The sequence below is a fragment of the Hypanus sabinus genome, chromosome 8, assembly GCF_030144855.1.
Source record: "Hypanus sabinus isolate sHypSab1 chromosome 8, sHypSab1.hap1, whole genome shotgun sequence".
NCBI lineage: Eukaryota > Metazoa > Chordata > Chondrichthyes > Myliobatiformes > Dasyatidae > Hypanus > Hypanus sabinus.
Genome location: NC_082713.1, coordinates 31,270,841 through 31,294,240, shown reverse-complemented (window position 1 = coordinate 31,294,240; position 23,400 = coordinate 31,270,841). Strand labels below are relative to the sequence as shown.

Genomic DNA, 23,400 nt, shown 5'->3' with positions numbered 1-23,400 from the left:
TTTCCTTCTGTTGTGATGGTCCATAATATATTGTGCTAAAACTAAGAAAAACTAATATATAGAAATATTTATTTTACATATCAACTCTTGGACAGTGTACCAGAACAGCTATCACTGCTTTGTCATAAAGTCAGTGCAAATGACGTTTACTTAATAATATTCGAGTTAAAATGTATTTCAGATCATTCTATGTTTTGGGGGAAAATATTTATGGACTCCGCTGTTGAAGATAGCGGTAACAGAAAAACAGCTTTTTGCATTTTTAAGGAAATAACATCTTAAATATATTAACATTCACCACAAAGTAGTAAGGGAGTTGGGGGTGTTGACAATTTTACCAGTGTGGTTAGGGAATAAAGATAACGGCAAATTAACTCAGTTTTAGAAAAAAAAGGAGCAGCATTACGGAGTTGGAATAGGTGTTAATACAAAGTGGACTGGGCTCATGACCACGGTTCCAAGACACTTGAAATGAACTGTCATTTTCAGCCAAAGCTCGCCTTTCATTTGCTCACCGGTCTTTCCAACGCTCCTTGCTCCCAGCACCGCAATCTTCACATTTTTGTTATGCAGACAGTCGACCACCGGGACCTCCGGAATGGGAACCAGCAGGAAGTTGCTTGAATTGTTTGACATAGTGGTGTGCGGGAGAAGCATTTGTGGAACTCCCCACAGCTAAAGCAAGCGAAAAGAGAAAAATGACTAAACTGAAACTTTTTTGGAACTGCCCTGATAGCGCCTGTGGTGAGAATCTGACCCTTCTGACAGTGGCCGGTTACCCTCCCCATGCCAGGAACCGCGTCCGACGTGAGACTTTCCCAATTTCTGTTGAGAATTAAAGTTCCCCTGAATTGCCGCACGTATACCGACTGCAGCGGCCAATGGGAGATTTAAAAACTCAGCATCTGCCAGTCACGTAGTGTTCGGGCTCCTCCGACGGAGATGTTATGATCGGGAATGCGCTGCCTGAAGGAGTGGTGGATGCAGATTGAAAGAGTGAGTTGAGAAAGAAACATTTTAAAACTGCCCAAGTAAGACAGTAGGAATGGGACTAATCGGAAAGTTCTTTCAACGAGCTCGTAAAGACAAAATAGCCTCAATATTCTTGTTCCAAATTACAGCGTGTAACTTTCTAAGAACACATTATATGAAAATGTAGATGCTGAAAACCTCAAGCAAAAACAGAAATCTGGAAGTCCTGAGCAGTTTGGACAGCATCCACGGAGAGAAAAACAGAGTTAATGTCAATAATACTCCGTTGAAGTATTTTAGTCCTTTGTATTTATTTCAGCAAGTGAGATCTTGCCAGTAGGAGATTTCAATTCAATCGCAATGGAGATTTGACCACTATTTCGTAAAGAACTAAGGCAACCTTCCCAACCATTTTTTGCAAGCCATGGATCAAGGGGCCCGTAGAACCCAGGCTGGGAGCCCTTGCCCTAAGGGTACACGAGATCTGCTGTAAATCCACGATGTGCAAAGGGACAAATATGAGGGCACTTATCACCATGCTTGTTATAGTCCAGAGGGCAGATACTTCCCTTGATAGATTTATTATTTCATTCATTTTAACCGATCCACCGATTTCCCATTCAGTGGCATAGACAGTTTTCTTTCTCAATATTTCAACTGAATGAATGAATTTTAGTTTGCTCCATCGTTAGTGCTAATTGCTACAATTGTAATTGAAAATTATAATATATGCAAATCTTATATTGAACAGAAAGTCCACATTCAATCAAAATCTCTTTCTGAGTCCTATTTCTGATTTCTACATTAGCCGCTGTGTTTAAATGGTTAATATCTAATGTTCTATGCAATTTAGTTTGAGACGATAGAGCAGATGAGAGTGCATGCTGTAAACATTGGCCTTGACGTAGGCTGAGAGGACCATTGTTTTCCTGATATTGATAGATGTCTATAAAATTATGAGAGGCATGGATAGGGTACACAGTCAGTCTTTCTCCCAGAATATAAATGTCAATTACTAGGGAAAAAGTTAAGGGAGATTTGTAAGGTAAGTTTTTAGCCAGAGTGGTAAGTGTCTGGGAAAGGTTGTGAGGGAGTGGTGGAAGCAGATATGATAGTAACAGTTAAGAAGCTTTTAGACAGAGGCATGAGTATGCAGTGAATGGAGGGGTATGGATCACACATAGGCTGAGGATTTTTATTTCTTTATTTTTGCTGCCCATTACACTAGGGAAGCAATGAATGGCCTCCATCTCTGGCAGTGCTCAGGGCTTCCTTCCTTGTGTAAGTAGCTTCCTCTCGGTTTTCACCAGTCAGTCATGCAAGTCCTGGGTGGAGACCAAGGTATACCATCACCCTCAGATGTTTCTATAGCAGCTTTGTTTTACCAGTCAGGGCTGAACTCCTGAACCTGGAGGACCAATAGACCACTCTTAGCTTGTCCTCTACTGTTTGATCTGTTCGGCATGGGTGACCCGGCCAAAAGCCAAAGCATAATGCCCTGACTCCAGCCAACATAGTTCTCTGAGTCACTGAGGCACGCAAGCCTCCAAACCATAACAAGGTTATGGTCTGTAGGCAGAAGAGATTTAGTCTAATTTGGCATTTTATTTGACATTGCGGGTGGAAGGTTCTGTTTCTGCACTGTACTGTTCTATGTTCTATATAGCAGGTCTGACCAGTGCCTTTGAAAGCCTCAGCATTACATCCTTGCTTTTGTGTTCTAGGAATGAAGGCTATCATTGCATTTGCCTTCTTTACCACCAACTCAATCTGCAAGTTAACCTTTCGGCAGTCCTGTACAACATGTCACAACCAGGGGCCGCTTTCAAAGACTATTTGGTCTGTATTTGTTCAGTGTCAACTCATGGATATGCATTGTCCTTGGATTGTTCACCTTTTGTTTCTAATTGTTTGTCTTTGGACTAGCTCTAGTTTTTACTGTGTTGCAGGTGTCTCGTCGTATTGTGGGAATTTTTTTAGCTCTTTGTATTTTTCACCTGTATCCAATTAGGGATAATTTAGTTAGTGTGGTGTTCTCAATGTTTTGTATTGTAATTGTTGGCTTTGAGGATTATTGCTTTGTCTGGACACTTATATTTTCTAATTGGGGCAGAATTCCTACATGCTAAATTTCAGTAATAGATGTTCAGTTTTGTCTGAATTGCCATCGTCTCTGTGATCCTTGCACTTGAGTTCGTGGTGGCTCTTACACAAGGACTCCTAGGTCCCTTTGCACCTCTGACTTCTGAATTACTCCCCATTTAGAAAATAGTGCATGCCTTTATTCCTTCTTTCAAAGTGCATGACCATATACTTTCATAGACTATATTCCATCTGGCAATTTTTACCCAATCTCCTAATCACTATTCCCTTATCAGCACTGTGAAAATCCTAAAGCTTCTCATTTAAATTCAAAATGATGGAAGCTTCAACACTGGATTGCAGTGCATCAGGAAACAAGTCTATTTGGGAAAAGTCATCTAAATGCTGGCTTTTTCATCTCGCGAAAAAAAAAACCCAAGTCTCTCTTCTATTGAATGAAAATATCAATGACAACGTTGAGTTTATTGTCACATGCGCAAGTACAGATATTCACAGAAGCAATGAAAAAATTACCAACAGCAGACAGGCATATAGCATCAAATAAGCAGCATTCACAAGAAAAGCATAAATTAAATACATATTATGCATAATTTTTATAAGAAAACACAATTTGAGCAAAAACAAAGTCCAGTGAGTAATGCAGTCATAGCATTGCTCAACTCGACTGGTCAGGGTTTTCCCATTTGGCTCAAACACTGAATCGACGGGAAGTAGTGATCCTCAACCAGCTGGTGTGAGACTTCGAGCTTCTGTACTTCTTTCCCTATGGTAGCTGCATATAGATGGCATGGGCCAGATGGTGGGGATCTTTGATGATGGATCTTGCCTTCTTGATGTCCTGCAGATATTACCAACGTGGGGAGGGATGTGCCCGTTATGTATTGGGCAGAGTCCACTACGTTTCTTATGCTCCTGCTCATTCAACTTGCATAGCAGACCACAATGCAACCAGTCAAGATAGTTTCAACTCTTCACCTGTAGATGTTTGTTAGCATGTTTGTTGCTTTAAACTCCTAAGGATGTAAAAAGGTTAGCATGCTTTCCTTATGTAGAAGGTCCAGGACATCATCTTATATGTTAGCACCCAGAAATTTAAAGCTTCTGACTCTCTCCACAATTGATACCCTAATGAAGACTAATGCATGCTTACACTCCTTCCCCTGCCTGAAGTCTACATGACCTGTTCAGTTTTGTCGGTTGTGAGAAAGAGAGGTTCTTCGTGGACCATCATTCAGCCAGTTCTTATTCTGGTAATCTGACTCCTGAATTTGAGAATTATGATGGTGGAGGGGAAGAACTGCACGTGGGTCTTCAGGGTTCCGCAATAGTGTGTAGGCCTCCGTTAGTCTCGATAGACCATGGATTTGCACCTTGGAAAGTTTCCAGGGCGCAAGCCTGGGCAAGGTTTTTTTTATGAAAGACTGGCAGTTGCCCAAGCTGCAAGTCTCCCCTCTCTATGCCACCAATGTTGTCCAAGGGAGGGGCATTAGGACCCATACAGCCTGGCACCGGTGTCGTCACAGAGCAATGTGTGGTTAAGTGCCTTGCTCAAGGACACACACACAAGCCTCAGCCAAGGCTCGATCTAGCGACCTTCAGATAACTAGACGAATGCCTTAACCACTTGGCCATGCGCCAACAAGAAGAGAGCATGTCCTGTTTGGCAAGGGTTCTCAGCAAGAGATGCCACCTTCTTGAGCCCAGCCTTTTGAAGATGTTGTTGCTGGGAAGAGTTGTGCCCGAAACAGAGCTCTGCAGCCTCATGGGAGCCTCCATACCAGGCTATGATGCAGCGAGTCAGAATTCTCTCCACCGTACATCAAGAGAAATTTGCAGGAGTCCTCAGTGACATACTAAATCCCCTCAAACTCATAATGAGTTAAAGCCTCTTGTGTGCCTCCTAATGACTGCATCAATGTGCTGGGCTTCTCCAAGATGTTGATGCCCAAGGATTTGAACTTGAAGAGAAGAGGATAGATCTGTTCATTTAAGGGCTCTGTTATATTGTTATTTCATGCCTGCTATATATTTGTATCTGCATTTGCACACTGTTCCTGATCTTTACAGTTACTGTCTTACAGGTTTGCTAAGTATGCCTGCAGTAAAAAGAATCTCAGGTTTGTATGTGGTGACGTGTATGTACTCTGATAACACATTTTGCTTTGAACTTTACATTTCTTCTTACACATTTTCTCAGACCTGAGCATAATCTGCTTCCATTCCACATCCAAGATATTGGAAAAGTGCAACAAGAAGTTCTTGAAAGGGCAGGTAGATGAGAGAAGGTGATACCACCTTCTGCTGGTCACTGTTTGCATTCTTAATAAGCTTCCGAAGAAGATTTCAAAATGACATAAAGGCTACTCATCATAAGTAATACATGATACCATAGTGCGGTTAACTTGTTAGGGAAATTGTGCAAATATGTGTGTCATGTGGGATGCCCGGTCTATTTCCCATGACTACATCCAAGGCAATCTATTTTGGCCTTTCCTATCCGTACATCTGGGGGCATTATTTACTCCCATTGGGTTTTCCAAGAGTATCAAATTAAGCAACTGCTTTGAATGCAATTGGTACAGAAGCGAGTGCCATTCTCTCACAGCTCAAGTGACCCAGCTAACATCCTGACCTTGGATGCATTATGTATTGAGTTTGCACATTCCCTCTATGACTCTTGAGCTATGCAATGAAACTGGAACTTCTCCAGATGTTCCAGTTTGATTGCATGGCTCAACGGAATATTGTAACATTACTGTAGTTTGGGTAGCAAAGGAATCAAAAATTGTACTTTTTGGACGTGCAGCGCTACAATGCCTGAAATATTCGTGTAATGCTAATCCCAGAAACTATATTAAGGTCAGCTTTAATGTTATTGGGCGAGTGTAGATTATACCAGATTTCTGCACATTGACACTTAAGATGACCCTATTGTGGTTTCTGCGATTAGTAGCTTTAGGATAATGGGACGATACAAAAAGACATTCATCAGTCAGGTGTTCATTATTCATGAAATATTATCTTGCGTCCCAGTGCGTTCATTCGGAATGCAACAAAGACAGCAAACTGGATAAATTTAACAAGCAAATTCTTAAGCTTTTAAAATCGGGTGTTTACCTTTGGAAAATGGAATGCAAAAGTTACTGCATTCCTTATTGCAAAAGGTTTGATCTTATGATGTCAGTGCAAATGATAAATTATTTTAATCCCCAAATTATCTAACCTATTTAATACACACATCAACTGTACATGTGCGAATATGTCCAGAATAATAATAGAACCATCTTCTTTGTGACAAGCAGTTAAAGTAACTACAAACGTAATATTTTTAAACTTCTCCCTGAGGGAATACCTTTTTAAAATTTGCAGATGATTGGAGCATTTGTTTCAAAACTGCCGAGACCATCAGCAGCTGTAGTATTGCCACCACTGTTGAAAATTTTATTTTATTAGCACCATAACGAAAACATTACATCAGCGATTTGACAGGCAATCTAAAATATCTAAAGATTTGCACCATGCATTTGTGTTAATAGAAAATATTGGAATGTGATTACTCTTAGCAAAATATCTTGGGGCATGATTTCATGCAGTTTTGTTTTGTACTAGTTGTAACAAAACTACTTATTCTTACAGTCTATTAATCTGCAGTAAATCCACATAAATGTAAAACGTGACACTGAAATTGAATAAAAATTGTACCGCGGGCAGTTCTTACTTCTAATTCCTAATAAATAAGATGGTCACAAAGATTGAAATAACACGATAGCTGGTGTTCCAATAATCAGATAAAAACTGCGCGTACGATAGAGATGCTCATTCACAGCCTAACAAATCTAAATATTTGGGTTTAATTTAAAACGTGACCGGTGTTGATTAAAACGCTGTTTTGCTCAAATGGGGGAATTTTAGTTTGCAATTAGTTGTACACGGAATATATATTGTTTTAAATGCATTCTCTCTCACGTTGAGAAAGCTTGTGTACTTAACCGACCAGAATAATCAGCAAACATCCGTCGTTCGCACTTCTGCCGATGTATTTTTAGCACGCGTGCACAGTCCCCTCCCCTCCCTCAGTTGTTCCGATGATGTGGAGTTGAGTACAGAGGCACAGGAACGCATCTGCAGCGGAACGGCTGTGGGGGGCACGTGGTGTACAGCCGGTGGTGTTTGCGCGGTGGAGGTGGGTCAGTGGGAGGCGGTGCGGCGGAGAAGCCGGTTCGATTGCGGGGCACAGTTTGGGCAATATGGCGGCGGACGGATGGAAATACTGATGACTGTCAGAAAAATCGCCTCGATTTGTACGATGGTGAGTGTGGGTGGCTCTCTCCCCCGCCCTCCCTTCCCTCTCCGCAACCTTCGCCCAAAATCTCGGCCCAAGGCCGACGGACTGAGCTTCGGAGAAATAGTGGAGATTCCCCACCCAGTCGAAGCTTGCAGTCCCCCTCAATCCCAGATCAGAAACAAGCCCGCAGATAACTTTAAACAAAATAATCCGCAGCAAAACAATCGATAAGGATAAGCAGCTGTGTCTGACCTGCTGCAATAACCGGTCTATGTTTGAAACGTCGCCCAATTCTGGGTTGTTGTAATTCTTGTTGTAAAAAATAGCAGTATTATGTGTATTTCAGTGTATTTTGTTCCGATTTCAAATGGGTTGTGTTTTTTTTTTGGTTAATAGCTTCTGCTCTTTATATCAGGTACAGAATTGAGAATATTGACGTGTGGGTTGAATCTCCCAGGTCATCTTGCATTTGTTTATGGAAGAAAAAGTGTCACTCCTCCCTTTTTTGCTTAATTGCTTAAAGACATGTATTCTTAACCTAGTGGGGAAATAGACATAATGAGTTAATGTTAATCAGATTATTTGACTATTCAGGAATATTTACACTGGTACATTGGAGCACAATAATATAGGATTTAAAATGAATATTCATTTGTTTAATTGACATAGTGTGCATTTCTGAGACGATGCTGAGACGATAAGAGTGCAAGTTCTGAGAATAGATATTTGACAACTTGAATGTACACCTTTCAACTTCTAAATGCATCATCTTCCCGTATTAACTAGAAGGTGAGCTGTTTCTTTTTTGTCCAACGATTAGTTGGACAGAAGTCTATTATTGCCACAGCATCTGTTTCTGAGTTACATTATAGAAGAAGCCTACCTGTTCCAGAATCACATTTGTTATTGTAACTATATTTGTTTTGTACCTGGGATTAATGCTTGGGCTGCAGTTATCACTTTGGCAATAGCTTAGTTCTGGTTTATTTCTAAACAAAAGGAGAACAAACCCATTTCATATTCATGCCTGTTTGTAATTTTGTATCTTTGGGAACTCTCAGACTGTAAAGCCAAAATATATTACATTTTAAAATAAAGTTTTAAAAATATTTTCCAATCAAGTAATTAGAATTCATTCAATATAATAAATTGTAATAATTGGGTCACTAGACACTTCAACTGAAAGAACCCAATATAAGTTCTTAACTTTTTGATTTGAGTACTTTGGGGTGTGTAGTAAATTTATTTCCTTAATTCTAGACACAATAGTGAAATTAAAATGGAAAAAAATGCAAAAATCTGTAAACAATACAGAAAATCTATTGTCAGAACTGAGAAAATTTTAAAATTACGTAATTTTTTTCATTGCAAAGGAGAGATGGAGAATAATAGGAATGCCTGTGATAGAGTAGAGACCAAAAGGGATAGAATATCACTCAGCTGTTTTATCAATGACCTTCCTTCCATCTTCCGGTCAGAAGTAGAGATGTGCTGTCATTAGTGGAAAAAAAAGTATTGTTTCGTTTACAACTTTGTAAATGAAACAGGTCCTGTTTGCATGCCCCAAGAACTGGAAAACATTGAGTCATGGGCTAATAAGTGGCAAGTTGAATCCGTACTTTAGAAATGTCAAGCAATGGCTATCTTTGAGATGGCCTAACAAGCCATCCCTGATGATCAACATCATTTTCAACATTGAGTTCACCATCACCATCATATTGGGGTTCACCTTTGCCAGAAACTCAACTAAACCAGCCTCAAAAATACAAGGCTTACGTAGTCATTGAGTAACAATGATAGCTATGCCCAGTCTCCGAAAATGAGGCTGTTGTATTTAGAGTGCACTGATCCATGTGATGTATCCACATGTGGATACTTGACTGCAAAACTTGTGGTAGTGGGGAAGCAACTCATAAATATGTTAAAGTCTGGAGATGCTGGAAATCCAAAGTAACACACCCAAAATACAGGAGGAACTCAGCAGGTCAGGCAGCATCTATGGAAATGAACAGTCGATGTTTCGGGCCAAGACCCTTTGTCAGAACTGGAAAGGAAGGGGGAAGATGCCTGAATAAAAAGTGTAGGAGGGGAAAGAGGATAGATCCTCAAAACAAAGCTGGACCTAGCTTCTATCACCTTCCAGTTATCCTCCTTCCCCTACCCCCCCACCCCCACCTTTTTATTCTGACAACTTCCCTCTTTCTTTCCAGTTCTGAAGAAAGGTCTTGGCCCAAAATGTCGATTGATTGTTCTTTTCCAGGGATGCCTGACCTGGTAGTGGGGGATTATGTCACTATCTCCTTTCATATTAAAAATAGAATTCAGTTGCCTGACTCTGTTTTATCTGCCTGCTGTTTGCATTTCATCTGATACGGCCCAACTTCTCACCACCAACTACTTACAACCTGTATGGAGTTTTCACATTCTCCCTGTGAACCCTTGGGTTTTCTTTGGGTATTCTGGTTTCTTCCCATAACCTAAAAAGTGAGGATTAGTAGTTAATTGTCCACTGTGAGTTGTGATAGAATTCAAGGGGAATTGATGAGAGTACATGAAGAATAAAAGGGGATGAGTGGAAATGGGTGCTTAATGGTTGGCAAGAACTCAGTGGACCAGATGACCTGTTTTTGTAATATATTTCTGTGCAATTCTATGGCATTTATTTCAGCTTTCAGGACTGTTTGACCCAACCAATGGGATTTCTGTTCATAGTTGTTCTAGTTTTCTTTTCTCTTATATAAAAGAAGGCAGCACAGTGGAACTGCTGCCTCAGAATGCCAGAGACCTATTCAGCCCTGATGTTGTGTGCTCTCTGTGTGGAGCTTGCACGTTCTTCCTATTACTGTGTGTGTTTCCTGCCTCATCCCAATGATGTGCTGGTCTTCAGGTGAATTAGCAACTGGAAATTGCCTCCAGTGTTCAAATAAGTGATAGAGTCTGGGAGGAATTTCAGGGGAAGGTGGCAAGAATGAAATTGGAATGTGTGTAAATAGTTGGTTAATGGTCAGTGAGGATTCAGTGTGGTGAAGAGACTGTCTCCATGTTGTATATCTCTTTTTGTGGCTACGGGAAGCAGAAGGGCAACTGAGTGTTACTGGGATAGCCCTAGAGGCTTTCTACCACCTACGAGGTACAAGTCAGTAATCAGATATAAATGTTACCATTCAAATTCCAAAGTACAAAGTATGTATGCTATATGCAACCTCCTGGCTGCCCATAAGGAGATAAATCTCAAGGTTGTATACAGATGCAGTACTTCAATAATCAATAAATGTACTTTAGTTCAGGACATTTTTTTCAGAACTGACTTGTTCTGATGCAACTGGAAAGGCTGGTAATCTAGACTTGTCAGAAGTAACATTAAGGTCCTTGGGCTGCAACGGGCCAGATTGGAAGATGAGATACTGCACCTTGAACTTGCTTCATTAGACAGGCCTTATCTTAGTCAAATGGGAATTAAGTGACAGGCAACTGGAAGCTTATGGTCTCTCTTGCAGAATGAAAGGAAGTGTTTTGCAAAGCTTCATTTCTTGTACTTCCACTGTCACTTAATCTCCTCCCACCTCGAACAAAGAAAAGGTCTCCATGACTTCATCTTTCATTGAAATTCAACAGAACATCTTCCTTCATTTCTGCTGTATTCACCAGATCATCTTCTGTGATTTTTGCCACCTTTAGAATTATGTCAGTAGCAGAGGCATATTCCCTTCTCCCATTTTGGCATTCTGGAAAGCTCTTGCCCTCCATTTTGCTCTGCCATGTTCACTGACATCTATTCCCTTTCTGCATCCAGGGACTCAAAATTCCTTCCAGATGAAGCAGTAATTCATTGTTATTTCCAGCCTAGCACCCTGCATTTGATATTCATGATGCAGTCTCCTTGGCATTGAAAAAAAGAGATACAGACTGGGCAAACACCTTCTTTCAGTCTGCATGGGTTACCCTATGTTTGCCTGTCGCATTAATTTTCTGACATATACCTCCCACCACTTTCTGTGACCTCTCAGCCTCTTGCATTGTTCCATCCAAGCTAAAGAACAGCATCTCATCTTTTTACAGCATGTTTTAGCCCTCAGGCCTTGGCATTGAACTTGACAGTTTCAACTGTATCAGTTTGTATAAGAACTATCCAGCTCTGATGAAAAATGATCTCCCTGAAGCACCACCTGTTTCTTTTTCTGAGTTTGTGCAGTATGTCCCAGTAGGCATAACTGCATTCTTTGTTTTTATTTCAGGTTTTCTAGCATCTGCAATATTTTCCTTCTCCAGTTTGCATCTTACAATGCCACATTATTATTATATCTCCAGCAGGGGTTCCCAGCCTGATGTCCACAGACTCCTTGCTTAATGCTGTTGGTCCATGGCAAAAGAAAATGGTTGGGAACTCCTGCTCTAGAGGAACAATTCTAAAAGGGGTACAAGACCAGAGAAATCTGTGGATATGTGTGCATAGTTCATTGAAAGTGACAGAAAGTGACTTGAGAAAATGCTTAAAATGTAGATGTGATGCTGGGTATTATAAATAGATGAATATAAGGAACTTTACAAACCTTCATAAACAACTGATCTGGGCACAACCAGACTATTGTCCAATTCTGGGCTTCACACTTTAGGAAAGATACAAAGAGTTTGGGGAGGATGCAGGAGAAATCTACCATAATAATATATACTTACTGGAGCTTTGGTTCACAAGCTCCCCTCTGACTCGCCAGGGATCCATTTCCTTAACTGCCTTTTGCTCACCAGGGCCCAAGATCCTGCCACATTCCCTTACAACTCACCAGAGCCTCAGTTATTTGCACTTGCTTTAAATTGATCAGAATTCTTGTTCCAACACTCCTTTAAAATTTACAGAGTTCACTCAGAAACCTCTTCGAGATGAGACTAGGAATGGATCAGCCAGCATTCTGCTGACCATTGGAGCATGAACAAGAAACCTTAAACCCTACTTCTGCTCCTATTTCTAATCCATCTCCTATGAGATTCCTCATTATTTTAAACCTGGATAAATAATTTCATTCGTGGAAAATTTGGAGGAATGGTTAAAATTGTTAATTTGACAATGAGGAAAAATGCAAAGCAGTGGGCAAAATTCCCCAGTGATCATGTTTGAAGCTACAATTTAGATCTAAGTGTGCATTTAGAATTTCTATTGAGTTAAATAAGGAAATTGATAATTTTACACTTAACAGCCCCTCCTTTAACTTTGTAATTTAGTTGTCGGTAAGCCCAAAGCTAATGTTGCAAAGAGTTTTTATTGAAAAGCAAGTTGGGATTCTTCATTCACTCTTCCCATAATTGTAATATTTGCATTATGTTATTATTTCTGCTGGGCATTATAATGATCTGATTTTTAGATCAGGGGGTAACTTGATTATTTTGGTTTATAATCTTTATTTTGGCTTGTACCATATATTTTGTGGATATAAAGATTGTCAAAAGCTTTTCATGTTGTTATTTTTGATGAATTTGTATGCAAAATATACACACAAGAGATTCTGCAGATCCTGGAAATCCAGATCAACATACACAAAATACTAGAGGAACTCTGCATGTTAGACAGCAGCTATGGAAATGAATAAACAGTAGACATTTCAAAGAAGTCCTGAAGAAGGGTCTTTGCCCAAAATGTTGACTTTATTCATTTCCATAGTTGCTGCCTGACCTTCTGCACTCCTCCAGCACTTTATGTGTGTGTTACAAAGCATATTGTAACATAGACTGTAAGAAAATTAATTTGAACATTATAAAATTTATGCATAATCTCTTGCTGTAATATGTATGTGCCTTTCCCTGCACTACAACCATTTTCTTGGCAATTAGTGATTGAAACAGCAACTGATTTGCAGAATGAGCTGTTGGGAAAGTTTGTTAATAATTAATTGGTAAAAATAGAAACTTAATTTTTTGAAAGGAAGATTCAGGTGTTGGCCATCCTTCAGAAAAAGGATACTTGGCTAATTCCTGACGCTGAAGTATTTTCCTTCCCTATTCTCAGCTGACCCACTTAAAAAAACATGGAGTATCTAATTACCATTTGTTTGTCACCATAAAGTGTCATACAATTTTTCAAAATCCATTTTTTTGCTGCTGGTAATTGTAAAAGTATAAGAATAACACTGTTTCAAGTTACTCCTGGGATTTAAAAATGTGGAAGACTATTTTGATACATAAATTGCATTCACCCACAACATTTTACAAGACAGAGTAGTACAATCTAATATTAGTTTAATATTTTATTAATCTCTTGAAGAAACTACTTTTTTCTATGTTATCAGTTAACCCAACTTCAGTCTTTGTTGTTTGCATAGACTGTGAAAGTTAATCTGGTGGAAAGGTCAAATACTTGAGGCAACTTGTGCAATTTTTTTTGCTGGAGAAAAAGGATGCAAGGGTAAACCAAAGAAAATAAAAAGGGTAAGCTGACGTGGTATTGGATAGTTTAGTAGTTTTCAGAATTGTGTAGACCTAATGAAAAAAAATCATTGAATTTCAAAAGAGTTTATGGTAATCACCCAAGTTTATTCATAGTCAATCACTTTCTTTAAAACATGATCATGCTTTAAACACACATAGTTATTAAATGGATTGTTTTGTTGAAGTTGAAGTTGAATTTGAACTTTTCATTTCTCTGGATTTCTGCTTGATGTTTAGTATTCAGGACTATTGGGAAAAGAAATTACTCAATTCTGCCTTCGGTCTACAAGATTGCATTAATGTAATTTGGTAGAAAATGGTTGTTAAAAAAGATAGAGGGGATCATCTCTAAGATCCAAAATCCTTGATCTTTCTGTTCCTCTTTCCCTCGCCTATCTTCCTGCCAACCTCATAAGTCAATAGCAACCCAGGCTGTTTTAATATATCTCAGTGAGGTGCCTCAGAATTATACTGTTCAGGAGGAAAGAAGCAAATGAAAAGGAATGCTGAATTAAATGGGCTTCTTTTCAGATTGATTTCTTTTCATCATGGTCTTTCACATCATATTATATTATGTTATTTTTTATTCTATTTCCTAGCCATCAATTCTATCCTTCACTCTGGTAACTGTAGAAAACTAAACCAGGTTATTCACAACCTTGATGGTCACAGCTCAAGCACCATCTATAAATACACCGATGACACAACTGTTGTTAGTAGAATCTCAAATGATGATGAGGTGTACAAGGATGAGATAAATCAGCTAGTTGAATGTGTCACAACACCAACCTTGTTCTCAACATCAGCAAGAGCAAGTAGCTGATTGTTGACTTCAAGAAGGGGATATTGGGAAAATACACACCAGTTCTCATCAAGGGGTCAGCAGCTTCAAGTTTCTGGGCCCAACATATTTGATGCAGTCATGAAGAAAGCATGCCACCAGCTATACTTCATTAAGAGTTTGAAGAGATTAGCAACTACCAAAGACTAGCAACTTTCTACTGATGTACCGTGAAGACCATTCTCACTGGTTGCACTGCGTAGTATGGAGGCTGCAATGCACAGGATCAAGAAAAAAGCTGTGAAGACTTATAGACTGAGCCAGCTCCATCATGAGCACTGCCCTGCCCACTGTTGAGGACTTCTTCAAAAGGTGCTACCTTAAGAAGATACTCATCACTCAAGACCCTCACCATCTAGGACACACCCTTGTCTCATTACCTCCATCAAGGAGGAGGTACAGGAGCCTTACGACCCACACTCAATGATTTATAAACAACTTCTTCCCCTCGGACCGAACAATCCACGAACACTATTTCACTACTTTACTCTTTTTGCACTATTTATTTTTATTTATTTCTTCTACCTTACAGTTACATTTTTACATATCACACTGTACTGCTGCTGCAAAACAACAAATTTCATGACATTTATCAGTGATAATAAACCCGATTTTGGTTTTGATATTTAATCCTGAACAGAGTTTGTCGATCTCTTATCTCCATCATCTTCAAGATCTCCCATTTTTATCTCTGTAATATTGTCCTGTTCTAGTTTTGCTTCATTTTATCTGATCCTGATACAATCATCCATGCCATTGCTATCTCCAGACCTAACTTGCTGTTTTGCTTTCCATGAACAAGGTCAAAGCTCTGATGCCCATGACCATCAGCTCTTAAATTTGCAGAAGTATAAAGGCTTCAGCAATGCTCAAATTTTAAGATTTTCATTCTTGTTTCCCTGTTTGGTCCCAGTGCTTCCTATCTCTGTAGTCTCATTCAACCATATAACCCTTGAGCTATCTGTAATTACTCCATCATTTAGCATAACTGCTGTACCATTGGCAGCCATGCTTTCAATTGCAATGACATAGTTAGGTTCTGGAAACCTCTTTCAGAATTGTATGACTTCAGTTATTTGCAAGTTGTTCCGAAATTTTTAGGGAAACTGATGTATGACTAGAGAAGGGAGATCACTTTATACTTAAGTTTGATTTCAGTATTTTTATGATTACTGGGGTGAGAAACAACAACAGCCTGGTGGAAATGATGTATTAATCTAGATTTTAGGTGCTTCCAGCAATTAAGTGAAAAGGTGGACCTGCACGTGTTAGAGGACTTACCCTTGAATGCATAAAATCGGTTTGCGAACCAGGTGTGTGGCTGAATCTGGGTTTGGGTGGTGTTGCAGCTGGATCAGGGTCTGATATAAACTCCCCAGCCACTTTATAAGGTACCTCACTGAGTATATGTTCATCTTCTGCTACTGTAGCTCATCCACTTCAAGGTTCAACATGTTGCGTATTCAGATGTGCTCTTCTGCACACCACTGTTGTAACGTGTGGTTATTTAAGTTACTGCCACCTTCCCGTTATCTAGAACTAGTCTGGTCATTCTCCTCTGAACTTTTGCATTAAGAAGACGTTTCCACCCACAGAACTGCTGCTCACTGCATGTTGTGTCTCTTGCACCATTCTCTGTAACCTCAGGAGACGGTTGTGCATGAAAATCCCACAAGATCAGCAGTTTCTGAGATAGTCAAACCACCCCAACAAGCACCAACAACCATTCCACAATCAAAATCACATTTTTTCCTCATCCTGCTGTTCAACACCAACCTCTTGACCATGTCTCAATGCTTTTATACGTTGAGTTGCTGCCATATGATTGAGTGATTAGATATATATTATTGTATAGGTGTAGCTAAAATTGCATTTCCAAATTCTTTTAAACTTAATGGTTTCTTTTGAAATTTTATTGTACAACTGGATAACTTGTCAAATTATATGTTTTGGGTATTAATAGAAATAATATCCAGTATTCAGAAAATATGCTACTCTAGCAGTACCAAAATCCCATGGGCACCAGAGTATCAGAGTTTTATTGCATAATGCAAACTTTGTATAAGAAGCAAGCTTACTGTCAGCTTCAGATGCAATGGGAAATAGATCAATTTCTTGTAAATTATCTTGTTTTACCAATATCTAGAATATTTTCTAATGTGAAAATATAGAATATCTGCAAAAATACAGGAGGTGTCATTGGAATGATGAAGCAAAGATGAAAATAATGTAGGAATTCAGCAGGTTGGGCAGTATCTGAGGAGGGAAAATGACAGACCACAGTTTCTTCAGTATTTAGTTTTTTTACTGTAGATTCCAATATTTGAAGTTTTTTGTCTTCATGAGAATGATTCTTGGCTCAGAATGGTCCAATCATTTTTTTTTTCTTAAAGTATTTAATTTGAGATTTTGATTGATATGCTGTTTTGGTTGCTCCAATGAGTAAGGGCACAGAGACTTTGGAAAAGGTATATAAGAGGTTTGCCAGGTCATTGACTGATTTTAAAGGCTACTAGCTACATGGAGAAGCTAGGCAAACTTGGGTTGTTTCAGAGAGGTCAGAGGCTGAGGGGAGATCTGACAGAAGTTTATATAATTCTGAAAGGTATAAGTCTATACTTAGCAAAGGTGTCATACTGATCAATGCCTCATTAAAGCAGTCAGCATATTCAATGACCCCACCCACCGGGACATTCTTTCTTCTCCTTTCTTCCATCAGACAAGAGGATACAAAAAGAAGAAAGCACATACCACCAGCCTCAAGGACAGCTTCTATCCTGCTGTTATAAGCCTATTAAATGATTCCCTAGTGCAATAAAGTGGAACTTCACCTCACAAACCATCTTGCTATGAACTTGCTCCTTCAAGTCTGCATGCACTGCATATTACTTGGTAACTGTTACACAGAATTCTGCATTGTTATTGTTTTATCTTGTTCTACATTGGTGCATTGTTTAACGATTTGAGCCGTATAAACAGTATACAAGACATACTTCTCGCTGTATGCCGGTACTTACTTACCCATCGTCCCTACTGGGGCATATGCAGCCAACATCAATTCACCAGTGTCCTCTGTCCTAGGCCATTTTTCCCTTCTAGGTGAAGATTCTTCCTTTCCCAGGGATGAGGTCTTTGGAGCTTTATAGCTCTGGTTCTTTAGGGATGGGGTTGCTAGCCCCTTGCCCAAACTTCCTCCTTTAGCAGCTGGGCCTGGTACTGTGTGGCGGAGTTATGTTGGTTCATGTGATGATAATATGTTAATTGGTTTATTATTGTCATTTGTACTGAGGTACAATGAAAAAAGGGTTTTTTTCCCACACAGAGCATGATGGGTGCCTGGTGTAGGTTGCCAAGGGTAGTGATGGAAGCAGATGCAACAGTGGCACATAAAGCACTTTTATTTGGTCACACGAATATGCAGGGAACGGAGGAGTATGGATCATATACAGACAGACGAGATTTAGTTTATTTTGGCATCATGTTTGGCACAGTCATTCTGGACCAAAGGACTGCGCTGTTTTTTATGTTCTAATATATGTTTGCATGAATGAAGGAATGAGTTTGTATCTTGACATGTAGGCTATTTGAATTGCATGGTACAAGAAACAAAGGCCATAAGAAATATAAATACAGAGAAATATTGATGTCTTGAGCCTTTTCACCACCATTATGTTTTTGGCAAGCTGCTGTGTTTGTGCACTGAAGTATATTCACAAAGAAGTTGGATCATTGTGTAACAATTTGACCTGTGTAAATAGCATGCATCACAGTAAGTCACCTATCATCCTTTCTAGAGCGTTGGCCACCAATAGCAGGTCAATATTACAGACAGATAGACATACTTTGTTGATCCGGAGGGAAACTGGGTTTCGTTACAGTTGCACCAACCAAGAATAGTGTAGAAATATAGCAATATTAAACCACAAATAATTAAATAATAATAAGTAAATTATGCCAAGTGGAAATAAGTCCAGGACCAGCCTATTGGCTCAGGGCGTCTGACACTCCGAGGGAGGAATTGTAAAGTTCAATGGCCACAGGCAGGAATGACTTCCTATGACGCTTAGTGTTGCATCTCAGTGGAATGAGTCTCTGGCTGAACGTACTCCTGTGCCTAACCAGTACATTATTGAGTGGATGGGAGACATTGTCCAAGATGGCATGCAACTTGGACAGCATCCTCTTTTCAGACACCACCATCAGAGAGTCCAGTTCCACCCCCACAACATCACTGGCCTTACAAATGAGTTTGTTGATTCTGTTGGTGTCTGCTACCCTCAGCCTGCTGCCCCAGCATGCAACAGCAAACATGATAGCACTGGCCACCACAGACTCGTAGAACATCCTCAGCATCGCCAGCAGATATTAAAGTAAGATGTTACTGCATACAGAAGGTGAAAGAGAATTGTTAATGTCCACAAAATCCTCTAAAATCTTATTATTTGATGTTCTGAACTGGAGGGGCTTCTAAGAACATTTTTCTTAAATTTGCTTCAGTTTTTTTTTCCTTTTCCCTTTCATTACATGGAAGATAGCAGACAGCTTTGGGTTTATTAACAATGTATTTGAAATTTAGCTGCATACTTAATGGACTTAATTGAGATGAAGAAAAAGGAGAAAACTACATCTGATGGGAAGCAACATTCATTTACAACCCTCAGAATGTTATAGTTTTTTTAAAAAGCCAGGTCATGAGATATTAGGGCAGATGCTCTGTCAGTTGGACAGTCGAAAAGGAGAGCACAGAGAAGGGGCGAATGGAAGAAATTCCAGAATTTCTTTGCTATTTGTCATTGTTGAAGTAATTAAATTCAGAATATAGAAGCTGTTGGAATTGGACCAGCAGATGTGTCTGAGGCAGATTGGCTGCTAAGAATAGAGATGGTAGTTGAGTTGATTGCGTTGCAAGTTTGGATGCAGGAAATTGATAATTGATTACCCCAAGAACATGATGAGGGAGAATAGCCAAGAATCTGTTGTAATACAAACAGAAAATATTGGAAAATCTCTGCTGGTCAGGGATCCATCTATGGAAAGAGAAACATTTAATGTTTCAGAGTTTTGATGAAGGAATGACTTAATCTCAATTTCTGATCTATGTTTCCTCATCTGGGGTCATTGGAGAGATTCTGCAGTACCTTCAGTGTTTATGAATTAGTGTGTGGAAAACTTAGTTGAGCATGTTGCTTGTTTTTCCTAATCAGGTATCCCCAATGAACTGCATGTGTATGTTGAAAAATAGGATTAAAAAAAAGTAACATTTTTACCATTAACCTATGTGCTGTCAATTACATACTGTCAGTTATATGCATTTCCCACTTATGGGTGTCCATGGAACAGAAAAAGAAAAAAATGTAGGTGTTTGCATGCTTAAGGGTTTTCTGCTTATATGGGTTTTTTTTTCTAGCTATTTTTGCAAGTTGTACTTTGGTCCTATTGGATGTAGAAATGTATATACATTGAAGGCATACTTCTGCTGGGAAAAGAGTTTAACATATTAAAAAAAAAGTTGGAATAACCTTGCAGGTCAACATCAATGGAGATGTGTATGTATATTTCACATATTGCGAAACTTTCTTCTAGCTAACCAGAAATCTAGAAGTGGGCAATTCGAGTTTCTGTAGATGGTTCAAAAGGAAGAATGCGTTGGTCAAATAGAAAGTAAGTCTAGTGAATGAATAAAAGAAAAAGCAATGTTGGCAGTTGAACTAAACTGGTAGTTTTCATTGTCTTCACTGTGGAGGATTTGTGTAGCAACTAGTAAATAGTTCTAACTCAGGAATTGGGAAGAAAGAAGGAATTTGGCAACTTTTCAATCACCCCAGAAGTAGTACTGAGTAAATCACTTGGAATTATGGGCTGATATTATCCAGAGTACATCTTTATGTCTTACAAGAAACAGCTGATGAGATAATTACTGGATCGCTTTCAGTTTTCTAAAGGTCTAGAAAGGTCCAGGTTCTAGAAAGGTTCTGTTAGGTTGGAAAATAGTAAATCTAACTCTGTTATTTAAAAAGGAAGGGGATCTCGAATGATCGATTAGTGATTTCAGGGACAGATGGCCAATTGCTTATTTCATTCTTTGGAAAATACATTATCTGAACTTACTGATTTTTAAAATATTCTTGTCAGCTTTTCTTAGGAATAAATATGTAAACACATATTTTAAAGTCTTTGTTAAAAGTACATTCCTTTCCCAACCCTTCCAACCATCCTCAATGGCTCCAATTTCATCATTATAGAATCCTTATAACTTTTTAGTGACATTGATTTCACTCTGCTCAGCTCAACTTTTGCCTCTTCGTGGAGTACTTTTGGAACCAAGTACTTTGGGATTTCTGTAGATGAAAAATGTATATTTGTAGATCTTGAGAATATCTATACTGCATAAAGATGAAGAGCAATATTTTGCCTTGTGCTTTTTCAAAGGTTACCATTGCAATAATTTCTGTGTTAAAGTTGCAATAATTTTTAGGGAGAATATTAATAGTGTTGTGTCACTATGGATAATTAGTGTCATAGACCACTATAACACAGGAACAGGCCCTTCAGTCCATCTGGGCTGTGCCAAATCATTAATCTGCCTACACTTGTACCACATCTATCTATACTTTAACCATCCATGTACCCATTCAAATTTCCCTTAAATGTTGAAGTCGAACCCACATCCACCACTTATACTGGCAGCTCGTTTGACACTCTCACCACTCTCAAGGTGAAGAAGTTCCCCTTCATGTTCCCTTTAAACATTTCATCTTTCACCCTTAACCCATAGCCTCTAGTTGTAGCCCCACCCAACCTCAGTGGAAAAAGCTTGTTTGCACTTGTATTATAATTTTTTGTACACCTCTATCAAATGTCCCCTCAATTTTCTATGTTCTAGGGAATAAAGTGCTTACCTGTTTAACCTTTCCCTATCACTAAGATCGTCAAGTCCTGGCAACATCTTTGTAAATTTTCTCTGCACTCTTTCTATCTTATTTGTATCTTTCCTGTAGGTAGGTAGGTGACCAAAACTGGATACAATACTCCAAATTAACTCCAATGTCTTATACAACTTCAACATGACATCCCAACTCCCAAAGTGCAACCCCTCTCAAATTTCTGCATTAAATTTCATCTGCCATTTTTCAGCCTATTTTTCCAGCTGGTCCAGATCCTGCTGCCAACTTTGATAGTCTTCCTCGTTGTCCACTACATCCCCAGTCTTGGTGTCAGACACAGATTTGCTAATCCAGTTTACCATATTGTCATCCAGATTGTTTTATAGATAACAAATAACAACAGACCCAGCACTGATCCCTGCGGCACACCAGTAGTTACAGGCCTCCAGTCAGACAGGCAACTATCTACAACAACTTTCTGCCGCCTTCTGCGAAACCAATGTCCAATCCACTTACTGCCTCATCTTCAATGCAAAGCAATTGAACCTTCTTGATCAACCTCCCATGCAGGACCTTATCAAAGGCTTCGCTAAAGTCCATGTTGACAACATTCACTGCCTTGTCTTCATCAACTTCCCTGGCGATCTCCTGGAAAAACTATTAAGATTGGTTAGACATGACTTAACATGCACAAGGCCACATGGATAATCCATAATTAGTCCCTGCTCATCCAAGTATTTATATATCCAGTTGCTTAGGTTAACTTCCAATAATTTCCCACTACTGATGTCAGGCTCACTGGCATAATTTCCTGGCTTATTCTTAGAGACTTTCTTAATCAAAGGAACATCATTAGCTATCCCCCAATCCTCTGGCATCTCATCCGTGGCTAAAGATGTTTTAAATATCTTATTTCAACCTGTGTAATTTCTTCACTAGCCTCTCACAGGGTCTGAGGGATCACCTTGTCAGGCCGTGGGGTTTATCCACCCTAATTTGACTCAAGAGAGTAAACACTACCTCCTCTGTAATCAGAATTGGGTCCACGAACTAGTTGCTACAGTGCCTTGCATCTATATACTCTGGCCATCTCCCAAGTAAGTATAGATGCAAACAAATCCATATATGATTTTTCCATCTTGTGGCTCCACACATAGAATACCACTCTGATCTTCTAGAGGATCAATTTTGTCCCTTGCTATGCTTTTTCTCTTAATATATCTGTAGAGGCCTTAGGACTCTCCTTCTCCTTATCTGCCAGAGGAACGTCATATCCTCTTTTAGTACTTCTGATTTCTTTTTTTAAGTGTTCTCTCGCATTTCTTAGTTTCTCAAGTACCTACATAAGAAATGGGAGCAGGAGTAGGCCATCTGGCCTGTCGAGCCTGCTCCGCCATTCAATAAGATCATGGACTCATCTCCAACTACCTGCCTTTTCCCCATAACCCTTAATTCCCCTACTGTGCAAAAATGCTATCCAACCTTGTCTTAAATATATTTACTGAAGTAGCCTTCATTGCTTCTTTGGGCAGAGAATTACACAGATTCACCACTCTCTGGGAAAAACATGTTCCTCCTCATCTCTGTCCTAACTCTACTCCCCCGAATCTTGAGGCTATGTACCTCCTTTGACCTGCTTGCCTATACTTGCTATTCACCTCCTCTTTCTTAACAAGGGCCTCAATATCTCTTGAAAACCAAGGTTCCCAAAACCTGTTATCTTTGCCTTTTATTCTGACAGGAACATACCAATTATGTACTCTCAAAATTTCACTTTTAAACACCATCCACTTTCCAGCTACCCTTGCCAGAAAACAGCTAGTCCCAATCCACACTTGCCAGATCCTTACTGATACCATCAAGATTGGACTTTCTCCAATCTCACTATCAGTAAGTGG

The 23,400-nt window shown here is 39.4% G+C and overlaps 2 protein-coding genes across 5 annotated transcripts in view; one reads left to right on the top strand and one right to left on the bottom strand.

The window, feature by feature from the left end:
• LOC132398023 (ras-like protein family member 11A-like) overlaps window positions 1–7,140 on the bottom strand; it is a 39,093-nt gene extending 31,953 nt beyond the window's left edge. The window contains exons 1-2 of one of the 2 annotated variants that reach the window (XM_059976926.1): window positions 7,070–7,140; window positions 516–675 (exon numbers count right to left, since the gene is read on the bottom strand). In XM_059976926.1, coding sequence (XP_059832909.1) covers window positions 516–657 — 142 coding nt within the window. In that variant the 5' untranslated portion in view covers window positions 658–675; window positions 7,070–7,140. Of the gene's footprint in view, window positions 1–515; window positions 1,160–7,069 lie in introns of those variants that run through there. The other variant, XM_059976927.1, reaches the window with a different exon arrangement.
• The window catches only part of LOC132398021 (ubiquitin carboxyl-terminal hydrolase 12), a 46,385-nt gene continuing 30,073 nt past the window's right edge, over window positions 7,089–23,400 (top strand). The window contains exons 1-2 of one of the 3 annotated variants that reach the window (XM_059976924.1): window positions 7,248–7,384; window positions 8,030–8,149. Coding sequence is in view for 1 of the 3 variants with exons in the window: in XM_059976923.1 (XP_059832906.1) it covers window positions 7,337–7,384 (48 nt within the window). In the remaining 2 variants the exon portion in view is untranslated. Of the gene's footprint in view, window positions 7,385–8,029; window positions 8,150–23,400 lie in introns of all 3 variants that reach the window. The other 2 variants (XM_059976923.1, XM_059976925.1) reach the window with 2 other exon arrangements.